This window comes from Pinus tabuliformis, chromosome 1_2, assembly GCF_031772625.1.
Source record: "Pinus tabuliformis cultivar Carrire ecotype Pingquan chromosome 1_2, CPIR1, whole genome shotgun sequence".
Taxonomy (NCBI): Eukaryota; Viridiplantae; Streptophyta; class Pinopsida; order Pinales; family Pinaceae; genus Pinus; species Pinus tabuliformis.
In genome coordinates, this window is record NC_142298.1 from 1,075,979,856 (window position 1) to 1,076,000,842 (window position 20,987).

The window sequence follows — 20,987 nt, forward strand, 5'->3', positions numbered from 1 at the left end:
AACACACCATGGGTAGGGGAAGATAAAACCAAAGAGAAGTCCCTCCAAATTTGCCAAAAATACCACCCCAATGACTTACAAGAATACTTGAAAGAATGAAATAGAGACATCGACAAATCAAAAACTAGATAAAATAGATTGAAATAGAGAAATGAAGCTATATAATTATGGGCGTAAAAATAGAAAAGGAAATGAGGTCGAGATGCTTCACCATCAAACCCAAGGAGAGTGACCAATATCCAAGACTTCATCACACCTCAAAACAATAACAAAACTACCTTATTTCCTTGCATGTTATAGATGTTAATAGACCCCTTAATAGGGGATAATATACTAAAACAAAATTTGAGAAGTGAAAGGGATTTACCCATTGAATGGAGATTTTTCTGAGTGTCATTTGAGAAACAAGCCCCTTAAGACTGCAAAATCAGTTTGTATGTCTTAGCCTCAATGCATTTCAACCCCAAGCCAATTTAATTACATCGCAACCCAAAATAGAGTTTCTTCACCTTTGACCTTCCCTTTTTACAGCTAAAATTGCAGGAAGATATGTGACAAGCTATAACAAGAGTGTTTTGTAGGGGATACATCATGAGGAAGGTCTTATTTCTATTCGTTTTCATATGAGTAATAGGCTAGAGAAGTGTGCTCTCACTCCACCACCACCAATCTTCAATAGTGTGCTCAAGCATTTGATATTTCATTAATGAAATGAATCTTGTAGATCATCATTGTACATTAACTTATGCGAAGGCATGTTGCCATGTCCCCTGTTTCTCAAACTAGGTTGGACGACAACAGCTTGCCTCCCCCCTCCCCCCATCCATCTGGAGAGTCATCCCATCTATGAAAACAAATCTAACCAATTTTAAAATAATTAAATTAATAATTAAACAAACTCAATCTTATTCTTCTTCTTCTTTTTAAGTAAATTACTTAACTTTTTTAATAAATTAATAAATGGTGAAATGTAATTTTGTTTAATAAATTAAACAAAATATTGAATTTTATCTATTTTTTGAGGAATAATCCATTTAAAATTATTTTTAAATAAATCAATGAATAACTAAGAAATTCAATGGATTTTTTAATAAATTAATTAAGTTAATAAAGAGACCAACAACATATTTTAAATGAAAATTTTAATTTTGATATATCTTAAAATCAATTTTTCCATCCCCTTGGGGTAGCTCAATTAGTGATGATTGTAACAATGAAGTGTTTTTACGAGGAGGTTTGAGGTTCAAATCCCTCTATTCACCTATGCTTATTGAAGAAGCATACATAGGCACCTAAGGGTTATAGTGGTAGCACTTGGAATCAACGTATGTCAGGTAAGTATGCTTGCCGAAGCAACATATGTAGGTACGTAGAGGTTATAGTGGTAGCATTGGAATCGACTCGTGTCACGCAACTTTGTTGGTTGATGGGGCATACGTAGGCACCTAGAGGTTATAGTGAAATCAATTGGAATCAACTTGTATCGCGCAAGTATGCTTGCCAAAAAAAGACACATAGACATGTTGAGGTTATAGTGGTAGTGGCTAGAATCCACCCGTGCGAATATGATTTGCAAAGAAACATACATAAGCACCTTAAGATTATAGCGATAGGAATTAGAATTAAATCCATTTCATGAATACAAAATTAACCTAATTGCCACTATTTATAAATAAATAAATAAATAAATAATTCAACTTCCAAAAAACATTAAACTAAATTAAATTCATTATTATCCAGCCATGTGTAGATTTTCTAGAATAAAAAAATATATATACAATTTCTCCCAACTTCCAAAGAAATATTTTCAAATTAAATAATAACAAAATTATTATTATATTAAATTTTAAATTTTATCAATAAACAAATTATTATAAATTAAAGATCGTTTTCAACTTCCAAGAAAAACCTTTACCCTCGTTTTAAATCATTAAATGAATATTATTGAGTTGACTTATTAAAGAATTTTTTATTTCCAAATCCCATTCTTCGATGTCATAAAATTAAATAACACCATATTTTTAATATTTTAATATGCCGCCTTATTCATCAAATACACGCACGACCAAGGGACTGTAGGTATGACTATGTATTCGTAATGGTGCGAACATACTATACACGCTTTAATGTAATTTTTTTAATATTAATAAAGTGCATAGTATGAAGTGGTTTTAAACTTTTGTTTAGATAATGGAAATAATGTTATTTTGATAAAAATTTTAATTTTTTTTTGAAATTTGAATTACAATTGTTAAATTTTAATATTAATTTGGTTATATTGGTTAATTTTGTTAAAATTTATAGAATATTTTATTAAGCTTCAAGCTTCAAGATAATTTTAATTTTAAGTACTCAAAAAAAATAACAGTAAATTTTAACTAACCAAATTTACCACTACCAAAACAACCTCATTCTTATTAGGTTACAGTTTGTCAAATTTAAAAATAATTTTGAATTCCCAAAAATAAATAGCTGTAAATTTTTTACTGGCCAAATTTGGCAATGCCTAGACGACGCCATTTTAATATGGAGTTGTCTATAATGCGATTTTTTGAGATTCCGGTGACGAATCCGGCGGAAGAAATTGAGATGAAATCATGATTTGTTGCAGTTAAAATGGTTTTTTAACTGGATATTCGGATAAAGCACCCTGAAAAACCCCTGGGACGCTTTCATTGTGAAGAAACTAGTTATCAAACTTGGATTTCAATAAATTACTGCCGGATTTTCACCGGAAAAAATCGCCAGAAAAGCTTTTAAAAAGTCGCGTTAAAGAATACGGCTTTTAATATACCACCGCCGAGCACATCAAATAAACACGCGAGAGCGTAGGGCGATGTATACGCAATTCATATAGGCGTGGGCGCGTGTATCTACGGTCAGAATGACGGGCTGTGTGCCTGTGTATTTTTTGCCATTCCTTCTCCTCTGCATTTTATGGCAAATACTCCCCACTCCGGTTAGATCTGCATTTTGTGTAGCTAGATGAGAAGCTGCAGGACGTCAGAAGTTCGAGTCTCGATGGACTGCTTTCTCGCCATGCAGATGTAGGGAAAGTTTCACATCTTTCGTAAATTTTTACATGCGCGTCAGTTTCATTAAAGAACAGCCTCTGGTCGATCTCCGTTATCAAAGTCTGCATCTCGGTGCTCTAGAGAATAATGGTAAACTAAAATTGCATTTTTCTTTCGCGCCAACTTATTTTTAGGTGCAATAATGGTGGGAAAGAGTTCTTACATTGCTTTCTCGCAGGCAAAACTTACAGAAAACGGAGACAGCGACGACAATTTATCCAATAATTCGTCCAAGAAAAGACAGCGCTGCTCTGGAGCTCCTCCTTCAGCATCCTCTGGGTGCGTGAGCGAACAGAAATATAAAGGATGTAACCTGCACTGCAAAAGCTCCATGGATGAGGTGAGTTAAGGTTTCCTTATTTTCTAAAATATTTGAAGTCATAATAAGGTGGCGCCAGAAATCATCATAAGAGTACATGTCTCTATACAACACTCATTTGTATTTTATAAAATCAGTGATTTTCTTGCCTGTAATATTATGGTATATTGTTTTTAATAAAGTTGAAGTATTTTTTTGTTATCAAGAGGTTATTGGGCAGATTTTTATTTTGCACCCCGGGGACTGAAGTGAGGTCATTGGGTCAATTATGTGGGCACCCTTGGGACTGAAGTGAGGTTATTGAGTCGGATTATGTGGGCACCCTTGGGACTGAAGTGAAGTCATTGGGTCTATTGTGTGGGCACCCTCTAGAGTAATGCTTCACTTAAGGTGGATGTGCTTGGTACAAATATTTTGGGGACCTTTGGGGGAAAGCATTGAAGTAAGGTCATTGGGTAGATTATGTGGGCACCCTCCAAAGTCACACAGGAAGTGGATGTGCCTTGTACAAATATGCCTGGTACAAATATTTTCGGCACCCTTGGAGGTCACAAGGTTAATTCTCCTAGGGAAGTGATCGCTTAAGGTCGATGTGCCTAGTACAAATATTTTGGGCATCCTTGGGGCACAGCGCTGAAGTGAGGTCATTGGGTCGATTATGTAGGCACCCTCCAAAGTCAGGCACGAAGTGATCCCTTAAGGTGGATGTGCCTAGTACAAATATTTTGGGCACCCTTGGAGGTCACAGGATCAATTCTCCTCGGGCAAGTGATCGCTTAAGGTGGACCTCTCAGGTACAAATATTTTGGGCACCCTTGTAGGTCACAGGATCAATTCTCCTACTCGGCGAAGTGATTGCTTAAGTTGGATGTGGGTGGTACAAATATTTTGGGCACCCTTGGAGGTCACACGGCCAATTCTCTGGTCAGATCACATGGTCAATTCTCTTAGAGGAAGTCATCGCAAGTTGGATGTGCCTGGTACAAATATTTTGGATACCCTTGGAGGTCACAAGGTCAATTCTCTGAACAACCTCTCAGACTTCATGGTTGAGCCTCCAAAAAATATCACTTGAAATGAATATACCCAGAAATAATATTTAAAATAAATGTGCCAATAACTTAAAATAAATGTGCTTGATATAAATATTCTAAAAACCCTTCAATTCAAGCTTCCTAATTGAACAAGTTGGACTTAATCACTCAAGTGAATTGGCCTAATATCTTCCTAATTGAGCAGGCTGGACGTAATCACTTAAGTGAAGTTACCTAGTACAAATATTATGTACACAAAGTAGTTACATATCACCACAGTCCGTCAAACAAACAAAAAATGGGACACTCCTTAGAACTCTTACAGTTGAGATATCTCTTACCGCACTCTCTGATTGTGTTTTCTGTGTCGCATGAGAATTCGTTCCCGCCCTTGTTCCGTGTGTTCTAGCGTTCCACAGGGGACTTCGGAAATGTGGTGCTTGTACCCACCCCCATTCTGGGTAACTCTTGCGAACATTCCTCATTTACTTGACTAGATTAGGGACTCCTCAGAGTACTCTGCAATAAGCCCTTCTTCTCTGTGCAGTTAAATGAGAAAGTAAACATAAAAGCATGAAAACCTAAGCTGTTTCATTTAAATTTCAGCTGTCATTTAGAAATTACCAAATTGGACACTGTTAGTTGTCTTGGTCTTTCGAAGCCGACTTTAGTTGTTTGAAGCGTCCTTCTCTTTGGAGGTTGTTGCACTCCTCATTTTAACTTTTTTAGGCGTTGCAAACTTCTAGTTTATTGCTTAAATCCGTCATCTCCAAGGTCTCTGAAGTTTGCATCATGTGCATGGTTATACAATACGACCGCATTGGCCACATTAACACGATTTCGATCGAAATGCAAATTCGAATTCCTGAAATCTTGCATGTTCACAGACTCTTGCTTCTTGTCATTCGATTTTGGCTCTAGCCCTTCTACCTTGCCCCGGCTTACACATGTATGTATGGGAGTTTCAGGTTTTGGATTACATTATAAGTTTTTATATTTATTATTATTATTGTGTAATGTTGTAGTGTAAACTTCTGCTTCTTGTCATTCGATTTTGGCTCTGGTCCTTCTACGTTGACCCAGCTTACACATATATGTATGGGAGTTTCAGGTTCTGGATTACATTATGAGTTTTTATATTTATTATTATTATGGGGTAATGTTGTAGTCTAAACATTTGAGATCTTTGTTTGGAAAATAATAGAAATTCTAGGTGCTGAATCAATTTCCCTCTAGTAGATTTTTTGAAAATAAATTACTAGAAATTTGTATTTTGGGAAAATTGTGGGTTTGTTGGAAAATTGTGGGTTTGTTACACAACTACTTTACATTCGATAAAAAGTAAACATTCATATAATCATCTTTTACTTGTTCAAAAAAAAGTCTGGTATTATATGATTTTAATAACAAGAGTTTTATATTTTAATAATGTAAATTCTCCAAAATAGCTTTGATGTTTAATAAAAATTAACTTCCATTTAGTGTTAAGTCTGAATATTTTGGTATTCTTTATCTGGAATATTCACTATTTCCATTGAAGGAATTGTCCACATATTGGAGCAATGTTGCAAGCAGCGGGACAAACTGCCCGCATTTTTTTCGCAGCTTGGCCTAGAAAGCATTATTTTCCTGCAAGAAAAATGTCAACTTAGTTGTAGAATATACTAATGCATGCATATTGTACACAAATTAAGATAGAAATGGCATTTATAGTATATTAATGATCATTTATTGGAATATCAATCATTTAGAATCTAGAATCTTCTCCTCTTGTCTCACTTTTGCGTATATCTCAATTATCCAGGGATGTTAGTCAACATTGCCCAATTTTGATCAAACTGTCTAATCCAAGGCTTAAAATATGGTAGAAAAACTTAACATGCCCAATCAATGATTTTGACTTGAGTCAAGGATACAATTTTGCTAGGGCCATGAAAAAGGAGTTCAACCATCAACACCACCAACACTAGGGTGCATATAGGGCTTGGTGATAATCTAAAGAAATGTTGCAATCCCATTAATCTTGAAATTCTAAAAACGGTCAAGTCCACTGAATTTTGAATGGGATATCAAATTATTTTTTTCCATTTGAAGTGTTGGAACCACTCTCAAACACTTCAGTAATTTCATGGTCATGTTAAAAATATAAGTAGAAAGTTGAAAATGAAAAATAGAGAAAAATGCTACTTTTACTTTAGGAATTTAACATTACCAGTAGGGAGCATCTAGGAAGCTACAAGGGAGCACATTTGGAGTGTCTAGGAAGCACGGTTCTTCACATAGCGGTCCCATAATTCAAAAAATACTTGTATCACAAAACCATGCAAGTTCTTTCTAGAACTACATGAAAAATGTAGCAGAATCGTGCCAAAACTATGGTTTGGCTTGCGAAACTACGAATGAAACCCTCACAGTTTGTACAAGTCAAGGAACCACAATTTTCAAAGCAAATTGTGGTTTTGAAATTTGAGTTTGCAGTTTTGTTCACATATCACTCACGGCTCCGCACGATTTGCAGTTCCAAATTTTGATTTGTAAGGGGGTGGTTTTTGTAACATTGTGTTGGAGTATGTAGCTATTACTTGTGTTATGTGTGTGATCATATTTGATTGTTAGGATAGATGGTCATTATTAGGAGTTTATTTCTAGCCTTTATGAGGTTGTGATGCTCAGTTGGATGTGAGAGATTATCCAATTAAATGATTATGTGTCCAAGATGGTTTGTCTATATTGAGATAAAGCTTTTTGTATTTGTATTTGTACTATTAGATTAATTAACGCAGAGCACGTTCAACACAACTTTCGTGTGGAATAATGTCTCCTCTTCCATTCTAACATCACATATACATAAATATCACTTTGTTGACAGCTAGCCATCTCTCACACTTACCTCTACATGTTTTGATATTACAAAATTGAAAAGTGAATCACCCTACTTATTTATAAGAAAGGCGTCAATTTCTAATGATGTCACCTTGTTTGCTAATTGATCCCCTATAGAGTTGTTATGCTACATGTTATCTCAAAATCAGACCCTAGAAGGCTGCTGACCAGGAAGATCTTAAGTAACTATTTCAAACCTGCTTTAGGCTGAGGCTTAGCCTCCCCAGCCAGAGAGGGCTCTCTCAAAGGATTAATGATCTTTGATTATGATTAAGATGGCTAACTCTTATGAAACAAATGTAAACATATGAGTGGTGGAAACACAACTAAAAAGTATCCATTGGGCTTATGGAGTCAACATTGTTTCAGTATAACAATGATATCAACCTTACATAGAAGTCAGGGCATTCAGGATTCAACACATTTAGAACATACCAGCAACATGTAGGACCACACAGTCTATGAATGTATAAAGGAAGTTAGAGCACCATGAGTGATTTCTAAGTAATTACACATTCATACTACTGCAAATATTGAGAAAAGAATAATACAACACATTCTGAGCATCGAATCCCTCTTGATTCCTAAGAAGCAAAGCCAATCTTGCATTACTAAAACAGAGTCTTTACATAAAGCCAAATATCAGAGCTTTTCTGAATAATTTTCCAACCCTTGGTACATTGCCCTCTCTCCTATATATAGAATTCTTTTACAAGGCTGAGATTCCTCCTCCAACATGAGGGGAACTCAAATTCTACTTCTTATGACACCTATTCACACTTTAACTATCTATTAAATGTAACAAACTGCTAACTAGACTTTTTAGAGATCTAAGGCAAATAGGAGTCTAACTCCATATCATGCTAATAATAGCATTAATCACAATCAATTCTCATTCTTTGACAAGTGGTCTCTTTTAGTTTAGCTGTGGTAGGTGTTTGTAGCTACCTACTGACCCTTAATGTCACATCTTCTGCATTGCTCCTGAAAAGTAGGAAACTGTCCCTGTTTATCTGCTTTTGGTTTTCCTCAAAGATATTCAAAACTAATGAACCATGTCCTTCTTCTTTGATTATACAAAAATATATTAGAATTCCATGTCCTTGATGTGCTGTCGACCTTTTCCATGTGTGAAGACAAGACCTCCTCCAAGCTGTCTGACATATCATGAACTGTAGTAACTCTGATCACTTTATAACAAAAAGTTTAGAGTTCGAATATATGTTTCTTCCACCTGTTTCTTCCCTTGTTGAATGTTAACACCTGTTACATGATCCTTTGAAGAGATTCCATTTTCATAAATTTCTCCTCGGTCCCTCAAAATTGGTTGTCTGAGTTTTAATTATGTAGCCACAGCAGTTTCATAGCGCGCTACGAAACTGCTGTGCGTTAGGCATCATCTTCAGCAGTTTCGTAGCGTGCTACGAAACTGTTGTGTAATCACCAAAACACAACCTAATACCAAAAATTTGCTATCTTGAGCTTCTTTATATTCAAAAATTCTTTTGAACTGCTCCAAAGCTTTTCAAAACTGAGTGGAAATGTATGATTTTGCACGAAAAATTATAACAAGGAAAACCATCAAAATTTGGAACATAACCTTACTTGATGTGTGAATTCCTTAAGGAGATTCTTTCTGCTGGCTTAACTACATCTTTAAGTCCTCAATTTTCTTCTTCATGACTCTGATCCCAACTCTCAACTTTGTATTGAAATTTCTGATGAATTGTGCTTCCTTTATTGCAGGGACAGTCTAGCTACGGAATTGAACATTATAGTCGACCACCTCGGGTATTTGAAATGTTTTGTCGTCCCACCGAGCTTGCATTTGGTTAAAATAAGCTTCCTTGATTGCTTGTTTCCTTGAGGCTTTCTTCAGTCTAGCAATTTCAAAGTTTGCCAATTCCAACTTTCTTTTCAACTCTTCAACACTATCTTCTTCTTGAAGGGTAACTTCTTTACCTTTATCTTTTCTTTCATGAGACTTTTTTATCTACTCTGTTTCATCTGCTCCTGGTAGTATCTCCTGTATGTGTTTGAAATTCCTCGTTATGGGTCTTCTTGGCTTAAGGACAAATTGAGCAACCTGATCATCAAACTTGATTTTTTTCGAGGCTTTGATTCTCTTAGCCTTGTCTTTTCCTGACTCTATCAAATCTGCTTGCACCAAGGGAGATTCTTCAATATCAAGTCTCCCTTTAAAACAGGGCTTTCCTCAATAATCACTGACTTGCCTTTTTCTTTAGCTACCTGGCTCCTAGTCCTTCTTCTTTGGACTCCTTCACCTGTGTTTGATTCATGTGCACCTTCTTTGATCTGATTTTTCTCTTTAAGGGACTGCTGGGGTGTATCTTGGATAATCAGTGGTTTGGTGGATTCCCTTACTTCTTTCCTAGCCTTCAACTTTGCAAACCTCCTGGATCTTGTTTTTGACTGATGACAAGTTGTTGTTGGAAGATCTTTTGCAGCTTGAGGACTGAGACCAGTCTCATTCTTGAAACCAGACATAAACATGAATGTGGGCCAGTCCCTACCTACATTCTGGAGTTCATGCAACACAATCAACTTAACTAAGCCGTGGTGAAACAATGAGGTCTCACAGGCTTCTTTCCTTAACTTCACCTTGTCACACATTTTTCTTAAACTACGAAATAAGTAGAAAGATAAATCAAGAGATATCTTTCCTGTGAAATGTAGCAGAAGCTTAAAATGATATGAATACATCTTATTGTATCTCCCTTCACAGGTAAGGTAACTCTGTATGCAGGTAAGCAAATTGGCATATGAGTCCTTGACATAATTTCTAGGCACAAACTTGTTTAAATCTGAGTCAATGAACTCGGGCTTAAGAAATTCTTTGTAGGGGGTCATATCAAATATGAAATTCTTAAACCAAGTTTCTTGTCCCCTTGGAATCTCATTAACTGTGGATATTACCTATGGCGAGACTTGCAATTCGAGCATCCCAACCTTTGAATTCAGTCCTATGAAATTCAAAGCAAATTCCTTGGTAATTTGTTCATGACCTCCCTGGAGTTTCTCGCAAAAATTCCAACATCCAACCTGCTTGAACGCGTGCTCAACTTCTCTATTCTTCATAATAAGGTCTAAACCTTCAAGTTCATTCCTCAAACATCTCCCTGATCTGTGCTCTTTCCTTTCTGTAGATCCTTACATGAGACTTCATCATAATGAAGGTTAGATATACTAGCGCTGCTCAATCTTCAATATCTGCCTTGCTTGAGTGGCTGTGTCACTTGATAACTGCCTCACTTGATATACAATGCATTCAAATTGAACGTTTGTAGATCTGTTCCTTATGCAATGAATACAATCATAATTAAGACTGTGAATACCTGGCTTTTCTTGGAACTTGCAATCTGAGTGTACCACGACACCTAATGACCTAATGATGAGGATAAGCGGTCGAATTGATAGGCAAAGGGCATGAGCTGATAAATGGTGATGTAGAAAGATAACGGATTTTGATAAATTTGACAGCTGGATAAGATTTGCTATGGATCAGCATGAATCCCTGACTTCGTCTTTGAAATAGGATTGACATATGGAGCTTAGGTGTGATGTTAGACCAATGATGGATAAAACAAAGAATTGACCCCTTTTGACATACTAACAAGACTCTTAACAAGACTCCTATTCAAACTGTTTAGACTCTAAATCCAGATGAAAAGACTAAACCCAAAACTGACACCAACCCTTTGAAAAACACTCGAACTGATGTGAACAATTTAGAATTTTTTTCTTGAGTGATAACACTACAAAACATAGAACATTGTGAATCTGAGAGTAGTCTGGAGATTGATTCATATGGATTGAAACAAAACCCTAAAATAGAGCATATGTCTCTGCTTGGTTGTTTGTAGCCTGCCCAAAACACCATCAAAAGGATAGTTCAACTTATCAACCAAAACTCATTATCACCTCACACTTGCGACTCTTGTTCTCACAATCAATAACAAATGTAGAAAAATCAATTTCATTAATCTAAAGTTCAATAAAACAATATTATTAAGTTCACATTTTTCATATTGAATTTTTTCCATTCAAATTTATCAATTTTATACTATTATATGGTAACTATGTTTTACAACAAAGATGATTGTTTTTGTTTATCTTATTTTCCTTTCATTTTGTCCCAAACATGTTTAAATGGATGTAAACTCTTCTTCATCTATTCAATCTGAAATGGGATCAACTATAATATTTCTACAGTCAACTGAAAGCTCAACTTCCATCAACTTAGAAAAAACTTTAGTGCAATTTTTCAAAAATATCACCTAAAAGATAATAAAAACAATGGTGGTCTCCAGGAATGAGCATGCAATTTAGAAAATCAACAATAAATTATAGAATCATCTCTTGGGCATACTAAGGATAGAATGAAAACATTGTTGAGAAATCTAGCGGTAGCTAAATAGATGATTTCTCCTTTTTTATAGTTGTTTATGATGCCTTTTTACTTATCTTGATTACATTATTCTTCAACTTGATTGTTGAAGATTATTATTGTGTTCTCTTCATAAAAAAAAACCAAACTATAAATAACAATAAGACAAAGGACACAAGATATAGGCAATTATCCAAAGCCAAAACCTCTCCAACTAAGAGGAAAACCCACAAGAATTCTTCTATTCTTATAGATCTTCAATTGGTGAATTCCAATACCTATGACCCTTGACTAAGACCCCTCCAAGACCAATTCAAAGCTCCTCCTTCATGAACTTCTCTTCCTCCAAGTCAACCTTGGTCAAACTTGTTCCACTATTTCAAATTTCGGCCCTAGATCAGAATTTCGACTAGCTGTTGTAGACCTTTAATTTTAGCATCTTCTGTAAAAACCCTAGGTCACACGTGTGGCTTGGAAGTGGAAAAATTTGCCTCCTTTATTCGTCGCTTGACTTGATTTCCCTTCCTTGACAATTTGGCTTTCTAGAGAGACCTTTCTTGACCCAAAACTCGGCCCTTGAAGGTGAATGCAATTTGGTACTTGCTATTGTAGAAGGATGCCCTAATCCACTTCGTACATGTGAGAAGAATACCCAAAAACAATCCCAAAAATTTTCTTTTTTTCTCCTTCTTGTCCTCTTCTTCACACTTTTCCTCTTCCTTGATCGAACTTGTGTGACTGATAAGAGAGTCCTAAAATGAGGTTAAGTCTTCTTTTATATAGGCTTCTTGTCCATGTTTGTAAGGTGACTTGTAACTGCCTTTAGGCCGACTTGTTGCTTGAGTAGGCCAACTTGTTCATTGCACCATGACAAGGTCTTGATTACAATATGTAACATGCCCAAGAAGGGTCTTTCACACATGACAATGACATTCTGGACCTGTAGACTAAATGACAAGCCCAAAAATCTCACAATGGGAGCTTGACCTATAAAACGAATTTCCTTGAGCATGAAATCCATGCCTCAGGAATAACAATAATAAATTTATTTTTCTCATTACATAAAATCATGATTACATATGTCATTGTGAAGACCAAGCCTAGTTACATATTTCAACACTCCCTCTTGACTAGGGAGGTATTCATAATCCATACAAGGTACTTGGAAATTCTCAATTTGAAGAGTTATCATAAGAAGAGTTGGATTGGTAACCAATTTGTTTAGCATCATATCATCCATCATTATTACTTAGAAAGGCCTTTAATAACAACTCTATCTCTCCACAAGATCAAAACATAATACTGGAAAAACCAATGACTTATAGACACCATCATCATTGTCTCCCAAGGTACATACCCCACCTGTTTGTTCATAGGGTCTCTCCTCCTAGTACTATTCTTATCTTGGATTCCCAAAATTCAAACAATATCGGTCCTCTTCGACTACTCTTATCTTGGATGCCCTACCTCATCCTCAAAGAGTATCAGATTCTAGATGCTTACCCAATCCTCCACCCTTTCTTCCCAAAGTGAAGACAATAATGATGTGTCTATCTCTCCCTCACAACTAGGGATGATATAACCATTCCTATAAAGAAATGTAGCCATTCCTATAAAATTAATGTACCTAGGCTCCCTCTTATTCACGGACTTGTCCAAGCTCCCTCTTAACTAGGTACTTGCTTCTAGCAACTTTCAACAATAGGTGGAGATCGTGGGACTCTCAAATTATTGTGGGGCTCCTTCTTTCGATGTCATAAATTTCATCCTTTTCATAATGGATCCTTCATCAGTCGTAGGGCCTCAACCATCCATCTTTTTCCTTCATGAGCTACATCAATTTTTCATCCGTCTCTTCTTTGTCCTTCATGAGCTACATCTTGATTTTCTCCATAAGACTACCTCTTCCAAGTCATGTTTCCTTTAGGATATTTCATCCAACCACATGAGTGCTAGTTGTAGGTGACATCTACAACTTCTCCTTCGATATCCCTATATCAATCCATCCCGACGTTGTTCAAAAATAAAAAAATGAACATCAAATCAAAGTTACCTTTTGTGATGGCCTTTCATCATGACATCTTGTTTGCAATAACAAAGTCTTGCACATTGTTGAATTGAGGCTTCTGTGGTACATATCAAGTTTAAGAGAAATTCTTCGGCGTAAATCACAAGATAAATCATTTGTCGACGTGTTTCAAACCAACTAGTGTGGTTCATCGTCAGGACAAGTTTCGAACCAACATCTTGCACATTCAGAAGCACATATCCAAAACTTTGATCTCAAAGGTCTCCTTTCTTCACAGACCTCATCAAGGCCTTTCATGCCTTCTCTATGGTGATTTCATGGTCAATTATTCTAGTGATCAGATGTTTTTTTTTTTTTTTTTCGTGACCATAGTTGCACCTTTCACGATCTCTTCTTTCATTCTTCATATATTTCTCCTGGGAACTTCCATCCAAACTCCCTACATCTTTTTCAACCACCTCATATTCTATATGAGGACATATTATGTTGATTTCATCTAGTCAATATTTGAACCATGCCTTCATGCATATTCTCAATGAAAGAGATCCATTTCCTTTGATCATACTCATGAGGTAATGTATTCACCCATGTTATTTGCAACTACATGATGACATGACTTAATTTATCAAACATATGCATACATACCTATTTTCTTCTTTCCATAATCTAGACTTCCTTTGGCATATTTTGTTCCTTGATTGAGTTTTCTTTAATCATCTTAACCTATTGCACTCCTTTGTCATCATACCATCATCCTTCTAAAACAATGAATCCCATATAAGGTGGAATTCTCAGCAAGACAGTTGCTTCTTCCAAAAGAGGTGAACCATTTAATGAATATTCCAACAGAAGATTTTGATTATCCTCATCCTGCAAATTCTCCTTCCTAAGTGTCCAAATGAAGCGCTAGTAATTGTGATTTCATGGTTCATCCTTGCAACTTGGAGTATGTACATGGCATTCCTTTAATTTTTAAAGGTGAATGTTTATGCAATAAATTAATTCTATTTTAAATCAAGGAATGGTTTGGTCGGTTTGATCTTTTCTGTCAAGTTCTAATGTCAAAAAGGTTGTGGATTCATTTTCACTAAATCTTATAGAATTTAATTCTACTCTCCATGTACAATTATAGAGAGAAATTAAATGGGTTGTTAAAAATGTGGAAAATTGCTTCTTTAAAATGATGAGAAATTCATAAGAGGGTTGTTGAATGATGAAACTATCCATATGAATATTTTGATCATCAAAATCTCAGCAATCCATATGAATATTTTTATCATCAAAATCTCAGCAATATCAAGGACAATAACAGAATTTATTTGCACCTTGTTACCCACCATTTTGTGGGTAATATCCCAATGAACTTTTTTTTTCCAAGATGGTCCTCAACCACCAGCTTGCTCATTGTGCCATTTTTTCTGTGGCCTAGCCAACCATGTGGTCCCTCACCCATCTGCCATGATCGTATGTTTGAAGGTGGGCTCCCGAATCTAAAGGTATGCGTTGTCATTTGGAAATCGAGTATTGTAGTTTGCTTATCAGGACACTTTTGTGCATGGATTAATGAGGGGATTCAACAAAAATAATGGGCTGGGTCTGTGATTCTGTCCCCTAGACCCCTCTTGGGAATTAATCTTGGATTCTAGTTCCATGGAATCTCTTTTACTGACCATTTGGTTCTAAGAATGGTACTTCACGGGAAACCCTGATTTTGGTTGCTTGGTCCCACTCCCTTCTCCGCTTTTATTACCCTATTTCCATTCATTACTACCCTATCCATCATTTCTCCCCCCTGGGTCCACATTCCTGCATCAGGTCCACATAGGGTAAGATCTCTCATTCCCCTTACCCACACCTTGGTTCATGGCATGGAATGAAGCCCAAAGGTTGATGCAGCTCAAAAGAATGTTAAGAGCATATATGGCCACATTCAATAGGAAAAGTACCACAAAATTCAAAATATGGCCAAGATAAAAACATTTAGCATGTGGGAAAAAGCCAACGCATGAGCTCTACCCCATCATCATGGCCATCGCCCTAGTTCCTACAAGTTCTATGAGCCTTCTTCATCACATAGGAACCCATGATTGTCCCAACCACTGGTGGGCAATGAACCACCTCACCTTAAGGGGGGGAATTCACTACTATATCTTATACATCATGCTAACCCCTTGAACCTTGAGAATTTAATCAAAGAAAATCATAAAAAGGAAAAAAACATAAAAGAAGGGTGGAAAAATCAAGGTCGGGCCACCTCATGTACCACAATTTCTCCCTCCCATACATTACAAACCCAAGTGTGGGTTTCCCTCTTATTAGCTACCCTTGCACCCCGACATGTGACCCAGGGCTACCCCTTTTCATCCCCTACACTCATTCACCATATTTGTCAGATGCCACCACCTTTTGAAGCATGTACCTTGAATATTGTCCCCTTTAGAAGTAGAAACCACCTAATAGGGTGTTTGGTTAACCCCATTTGGAGTTTGGGAGACATTAGCATATCTCGAAGCCCATTATGGAATGGAAGGCCATTATGAAGTCCCCACTTGTGGTCTATGATTAGGTAAGCTTGTTTACTCAATTTCTCTAATGACCTGGTGTACTCGAAGGCTAGGGGATGCATTGGATCTTATGCAGGATTACAGGTGGTTTCTATTTCGGGTTTGGCATCACTATATGGGGTCCTAACCCTCCAAAGGGCTACATTGGCACATGTAGGGTGAGCATTGAGAGCTAAGGTCCTCCACAGTAGCATATTGTACTCCATGGATCCCCACAACCATTCAGAGTTGGTTTGTGGCTCACTTATTGGATGAGGAGGATGCACTTGATCCATCATGCCTAGTTGACCGCATATATACAACATACACTTGGGAGATGATCCAGAACTTCCACGATTATGTGTCATCACAAACACCATCATCCTAGCCCTTGAGGGCAGCCTACAAACATCTTCTATTTGTTTGGAGACCTATGAGGATATTTGTGTGCCCATAGATGTCATTTGGAGCACCACATGTTATTACAAGGGACCAACACCTTGACCACTTCTTTTGAAGGTCCTTCTGTTCATTATGGCATGCATGGACCTCATTAGGCCTCTTAGAGGGCCCTATGACATGCATAGATTATTATTCGACCTCTTAAGAGAATTGTCTCTCATTTATGAGCTAGTTTGGTGGGCTTGTCACCAAAAGCTGTATTATTAGCACATTATTTTATTTTTGGGTCTTATATAGGCCAAGGAGGCTAATTCGAACTCTTAAGATGTGTATAAATAAAAGTGAGGTGAGATAATTTCTCATCATTACTTTGGATTGAATCTCTCTCTTCTTTAGAGAAATTTCTAGACAATGAATTGGAGCTTTTATGGATGAATTTTGATGTATGGTTGTTGGTCTATCTTCTCTTGGAGCTTCTCTATTGTCATTTGTGAATGATTGGATATATTCTACTACATGTAAGTACGAAATTTTTATGTTATTCTTGTTTTTTTTTGTCATATATGCTGGACTGGGATTTGTGTTGTTATAGGGCTAATTGTTGCATGTAGTTATTGCTTAATATTGTGGAATTGTCTCTATGATAACATTCTCTCCATTTATGGGCCATGTAGTATGAGTGAAATCTTCTAGGGGTAAAATTTGTCCCTTATAAGCCATTCCTCTTATGCACGTGAAGTATAAAAGCTGCAAGATTTCTTTCACTTGACCTAGAGGGGTTTCTGAAGTAATTGTGTGGCCTCCTTGACTTGGAACCAAGAAATATTACACATAATCAACAATACTCCATTCTCCCAAGGATTAAGGCACTTTTATACCAAGGGTGGTCACTAAAACTCTTATTCTTTCACATTATCCCAAGTCTAGCCACATTGGGGTGCCTAGGGCATCAATTACCCTACAAGTTAGCCACTAAAAAAATTTGATCTCCTAGGGTCACCTGCGCTGGCCTTTCCTCTAGCCCTCCTCCAAAGCTAAAGACATTTCGACAATGGAGTTGGGAGAAAGGCCAAGCTGAAGCTCTAGATCCAAAACTTGCCCTGCCATCCCCAAGGCTAGAACTTCCCATGGTCAAACCAGTATCTTTGAGCAATTATATTTTCTTTGATCCTTTCCCCACCTCGTCTAGGGTAAGAATATCAATGGTTACTACATTCCTTTGTCATACCGTAGACTGGGTCCACTTGGCCTTGTGTTGTCCCACTCTTTTGAAATACCGTTATTCAAGAACCATCTGGAATACCAATTTTAACAAGGATTTTTGGGATTGGTAAAGTCCTTCACACGTCTTATCCAATAAACCTAACCTTCAAATCCTCCCTTCCTTTCCCTACATTACCTAGTACCTTGCTTACAAAGCATGCAATCTTTATTCTTCAAAATTCTAGGAAAGGGATAGTCGGGTCACTCATATCCATTGATTTACCCTTCATTAGTGACCTTAAATATACTGGGTCTCCTCCCATCAGTGAAATTCTGTAAATAAAAGGGAGCCTTATGTGAGGCGACAGTGGACTAAGACTCCATTTGTTGCCCTTGGCCCAACATTTTCCCTTTACGGATTCCCCTTAGGTCCCTTGATAGTTTGAGCGGTAACAAACCCAAAAAAAATAACTCTAACAACTCCAAACACATAAATTCATACATGCCACTCTTAAGTTTTTAGCAAAATCATTCATAAAGCATGAAATTCCAAGTGTAAAAACAAAATATCCCAACTCTTGATTAGATGCATGAATCAAATCTAGCCTTCTATGAAATGTTTACAGCCAAAGAGGTAAGGAAAACAAGGATAGACCAAACACCCTTGTGGAAATATGTTACAAGGCTTGGAGGAGGGAAACGGGGTGGAACAACTAAATTTATATGCTCCCATTGTAAATTTACTTGCATAGATTCATATACATATGTGAGAAGAATCTATGTGGGAAAAGGCCATGCGATGGAAATAAGAAAATAGGAATCAAAACTTGTGCAAATGTTCCAATGCAATAGAGAGCCAAATATATAAGGGAAGAGAAGGAAGCAAAATACAAATCAAAAATTTCAAAGGGTGAACATGACACCACTAACACACATAGAGAAAGAACTTCATTGGCATCCCACCTATGGTAGTGAATTCGTAACCACAGGCACAAACATCCCTTTAAGGTGTATAACAATATTAGAATTCCCTAATCAAGGTTATAGGGATAACTTGGATGCAAAAATTTTCCATTTTTTGTTTGCATGTGGCATTCAATGTTCTTCATTCCCCTTATTGGCATGAAATGGTTGCCTCCATCAACGATGCCCCTAAAAATCACAAGATCCCAAGGCATGACAAAGCTAGAACCATGTGACTTGACAAAGAAAAATAAAAAATAAAAAATGCTTTGGGTAAATTCAAAAATGTTTGGAATGAATATGGAATATCCGTTTTATCTTGTGGTTGGAAAATATATAAAAGGCAAGCCATTTATAAGTGTTCTTGGTTTGTCTGCTATTGGTTCAATCTTCCTTTCATCTCATGACTAATCAGATAAGTTCAAGAATGACATCAACATTGCAGAACCATTATTTCAAACAATTGAAAGTATTAGGTCACACAATGTTATCCAACTCATTATTAACAATGCTTCTAATTGTAATGCAACAGGTGCAATCATTGAGAATAGATACCCCAACATATATTGGTTTCGGTGTTCGGTTCACACAATGAACCTTTTGATGCATCACATAACTAAAATAAAGGAACCTAAATAAAATTGTATTGGTTCATTGTACAAGAAAGGAAAGTACATGTTAAGATTTATTACCAATCATAGCAATGCCCATGGCCTTTTCTATAGTCACTCAAAGTTGGAGCTATTGAAGATTGCAAAGACTAGATTTGCTAGCTATTACCTCACCTTCAAGTGCCTTTTGAAGGTAAGAGAGGCATTGGCTAGCATGGTATCAAGTGAATCATGGAAGCATTAAAGGAAAGGGTTGCAACCACATCTAATAGGGAAGATTTTCAAGAGTTGGGGGACATTTTTCTTGAGAGTCAGTTTTGGGAAAGTGTGAAATATGTTTTGGAGTTCACCAACCCCATTTATAACATGATTTGTTTTGCAGATATAGATGAACCAATGATTGGCTAGATGTATGAGAAAATGGATAGCACGATAGGGAAAATCAAAGATATTATCCAACCAAAAGATTTCATCTTATATGATCATATTCACAAATAGGTGGTCAAAAGGTGGGATAACCTTAATGTTCATCTCCATGCCTTGGCATATTTCCTTACACTAAAATACTACTCTCCATTTTGGTTGGCCAAACCTGCACCTAGCGGTGGTGTTAGGAGAAAACACTATATAGATTGAGAGGTACAAAATGGGTACATGCTAGCATTAGACAAGTTGGTCCATGATAGGGAGGAGTGTGCTAGATTGCATGGAGAATTAAGAAAATGCTTCAGTCAAACTGGAATATTTGGTTCTTTGTAGGCAATTGATGATAGAGATAGATTGTATCATGTTGAATGGTGGAACATGTATGGCTCTGACGGACCTTTGGAAAAATTGGCAGTTAAAGTGCTTTCACGGGTGGTTAATACCTCTTCTGCAAAGCGGTGTTGGAGCACCTATAACTTCATCCACAATGTCAAAAGAAACTACCTCAATGAAAACTGGGAAGAAAGCTTGGTTTATGTACATTAAAATTAGAGGATGTTAACACATTATTGTGAGCAGGCTTGATTTGATAGAGAATATATCAGTTGGGACAACAACCGAGAGGAGGATAATTTATAGGATGGAGCCTTACATTTATAACATTTGGAAGTAGAAACTTTGGATGACAAGGAGGAAGCAGCGTTAGCAACAATGCCTCCCTCTTCCACTAGTAGTTCTCAAGTTGCACCATCTTTGCCGCTACCTCCATTTGCAACATTGAATGGAGGTTATGTGCCTTCTGGTTCTAGACGTGGTCATAAAACTATGTGGGAGGAGACTCCCATTGTCCATAGATCACGAGAAAGGAAATTAGAAGTTTCTTGTGGAAAGAAGAAATTTTAGTAGATAGTAGGTTTAGTTGTAATTTCTAGTCTAGTACTTTTTATAACTATTGTCTCTTTCATATTTATTATGGTATTTTTGTAAACAATAAATGATGATTTAAGTTTGAAGTTTAAAGTTGGAAATTATAACTCATTGATAATGAATTATCAATATGTTGTTTCGTGAAAAGTTTCATTTCATGTTTGA

The 20,987-nt window shown here is 36.6% G+C and overlaps 1 protein-coding gene across 1 annotated transcript in view; it reads left to right on the top strand.

Moving 5' to 3' along the window:
* LOC149209861 (DNA (cytosine-5)-methyltransferase DRM2-like) overlaps positions 1–20,987 on the top strand; it is a 212,329-nt gene that overhangs the window by 14,299 nt on the left and 177,043 nt on the right. Inside the window, exon 2 of the mRNA XM_089398780.1 lies at positions 3,253–3,414. Coding sequence (XP_089254906.1) covers positions 3,253–3,414 — 162 coding nt within the window. The remainder of the gene's footprint in view (positions 1–3,252; positions 3,415–20,987) is intronic.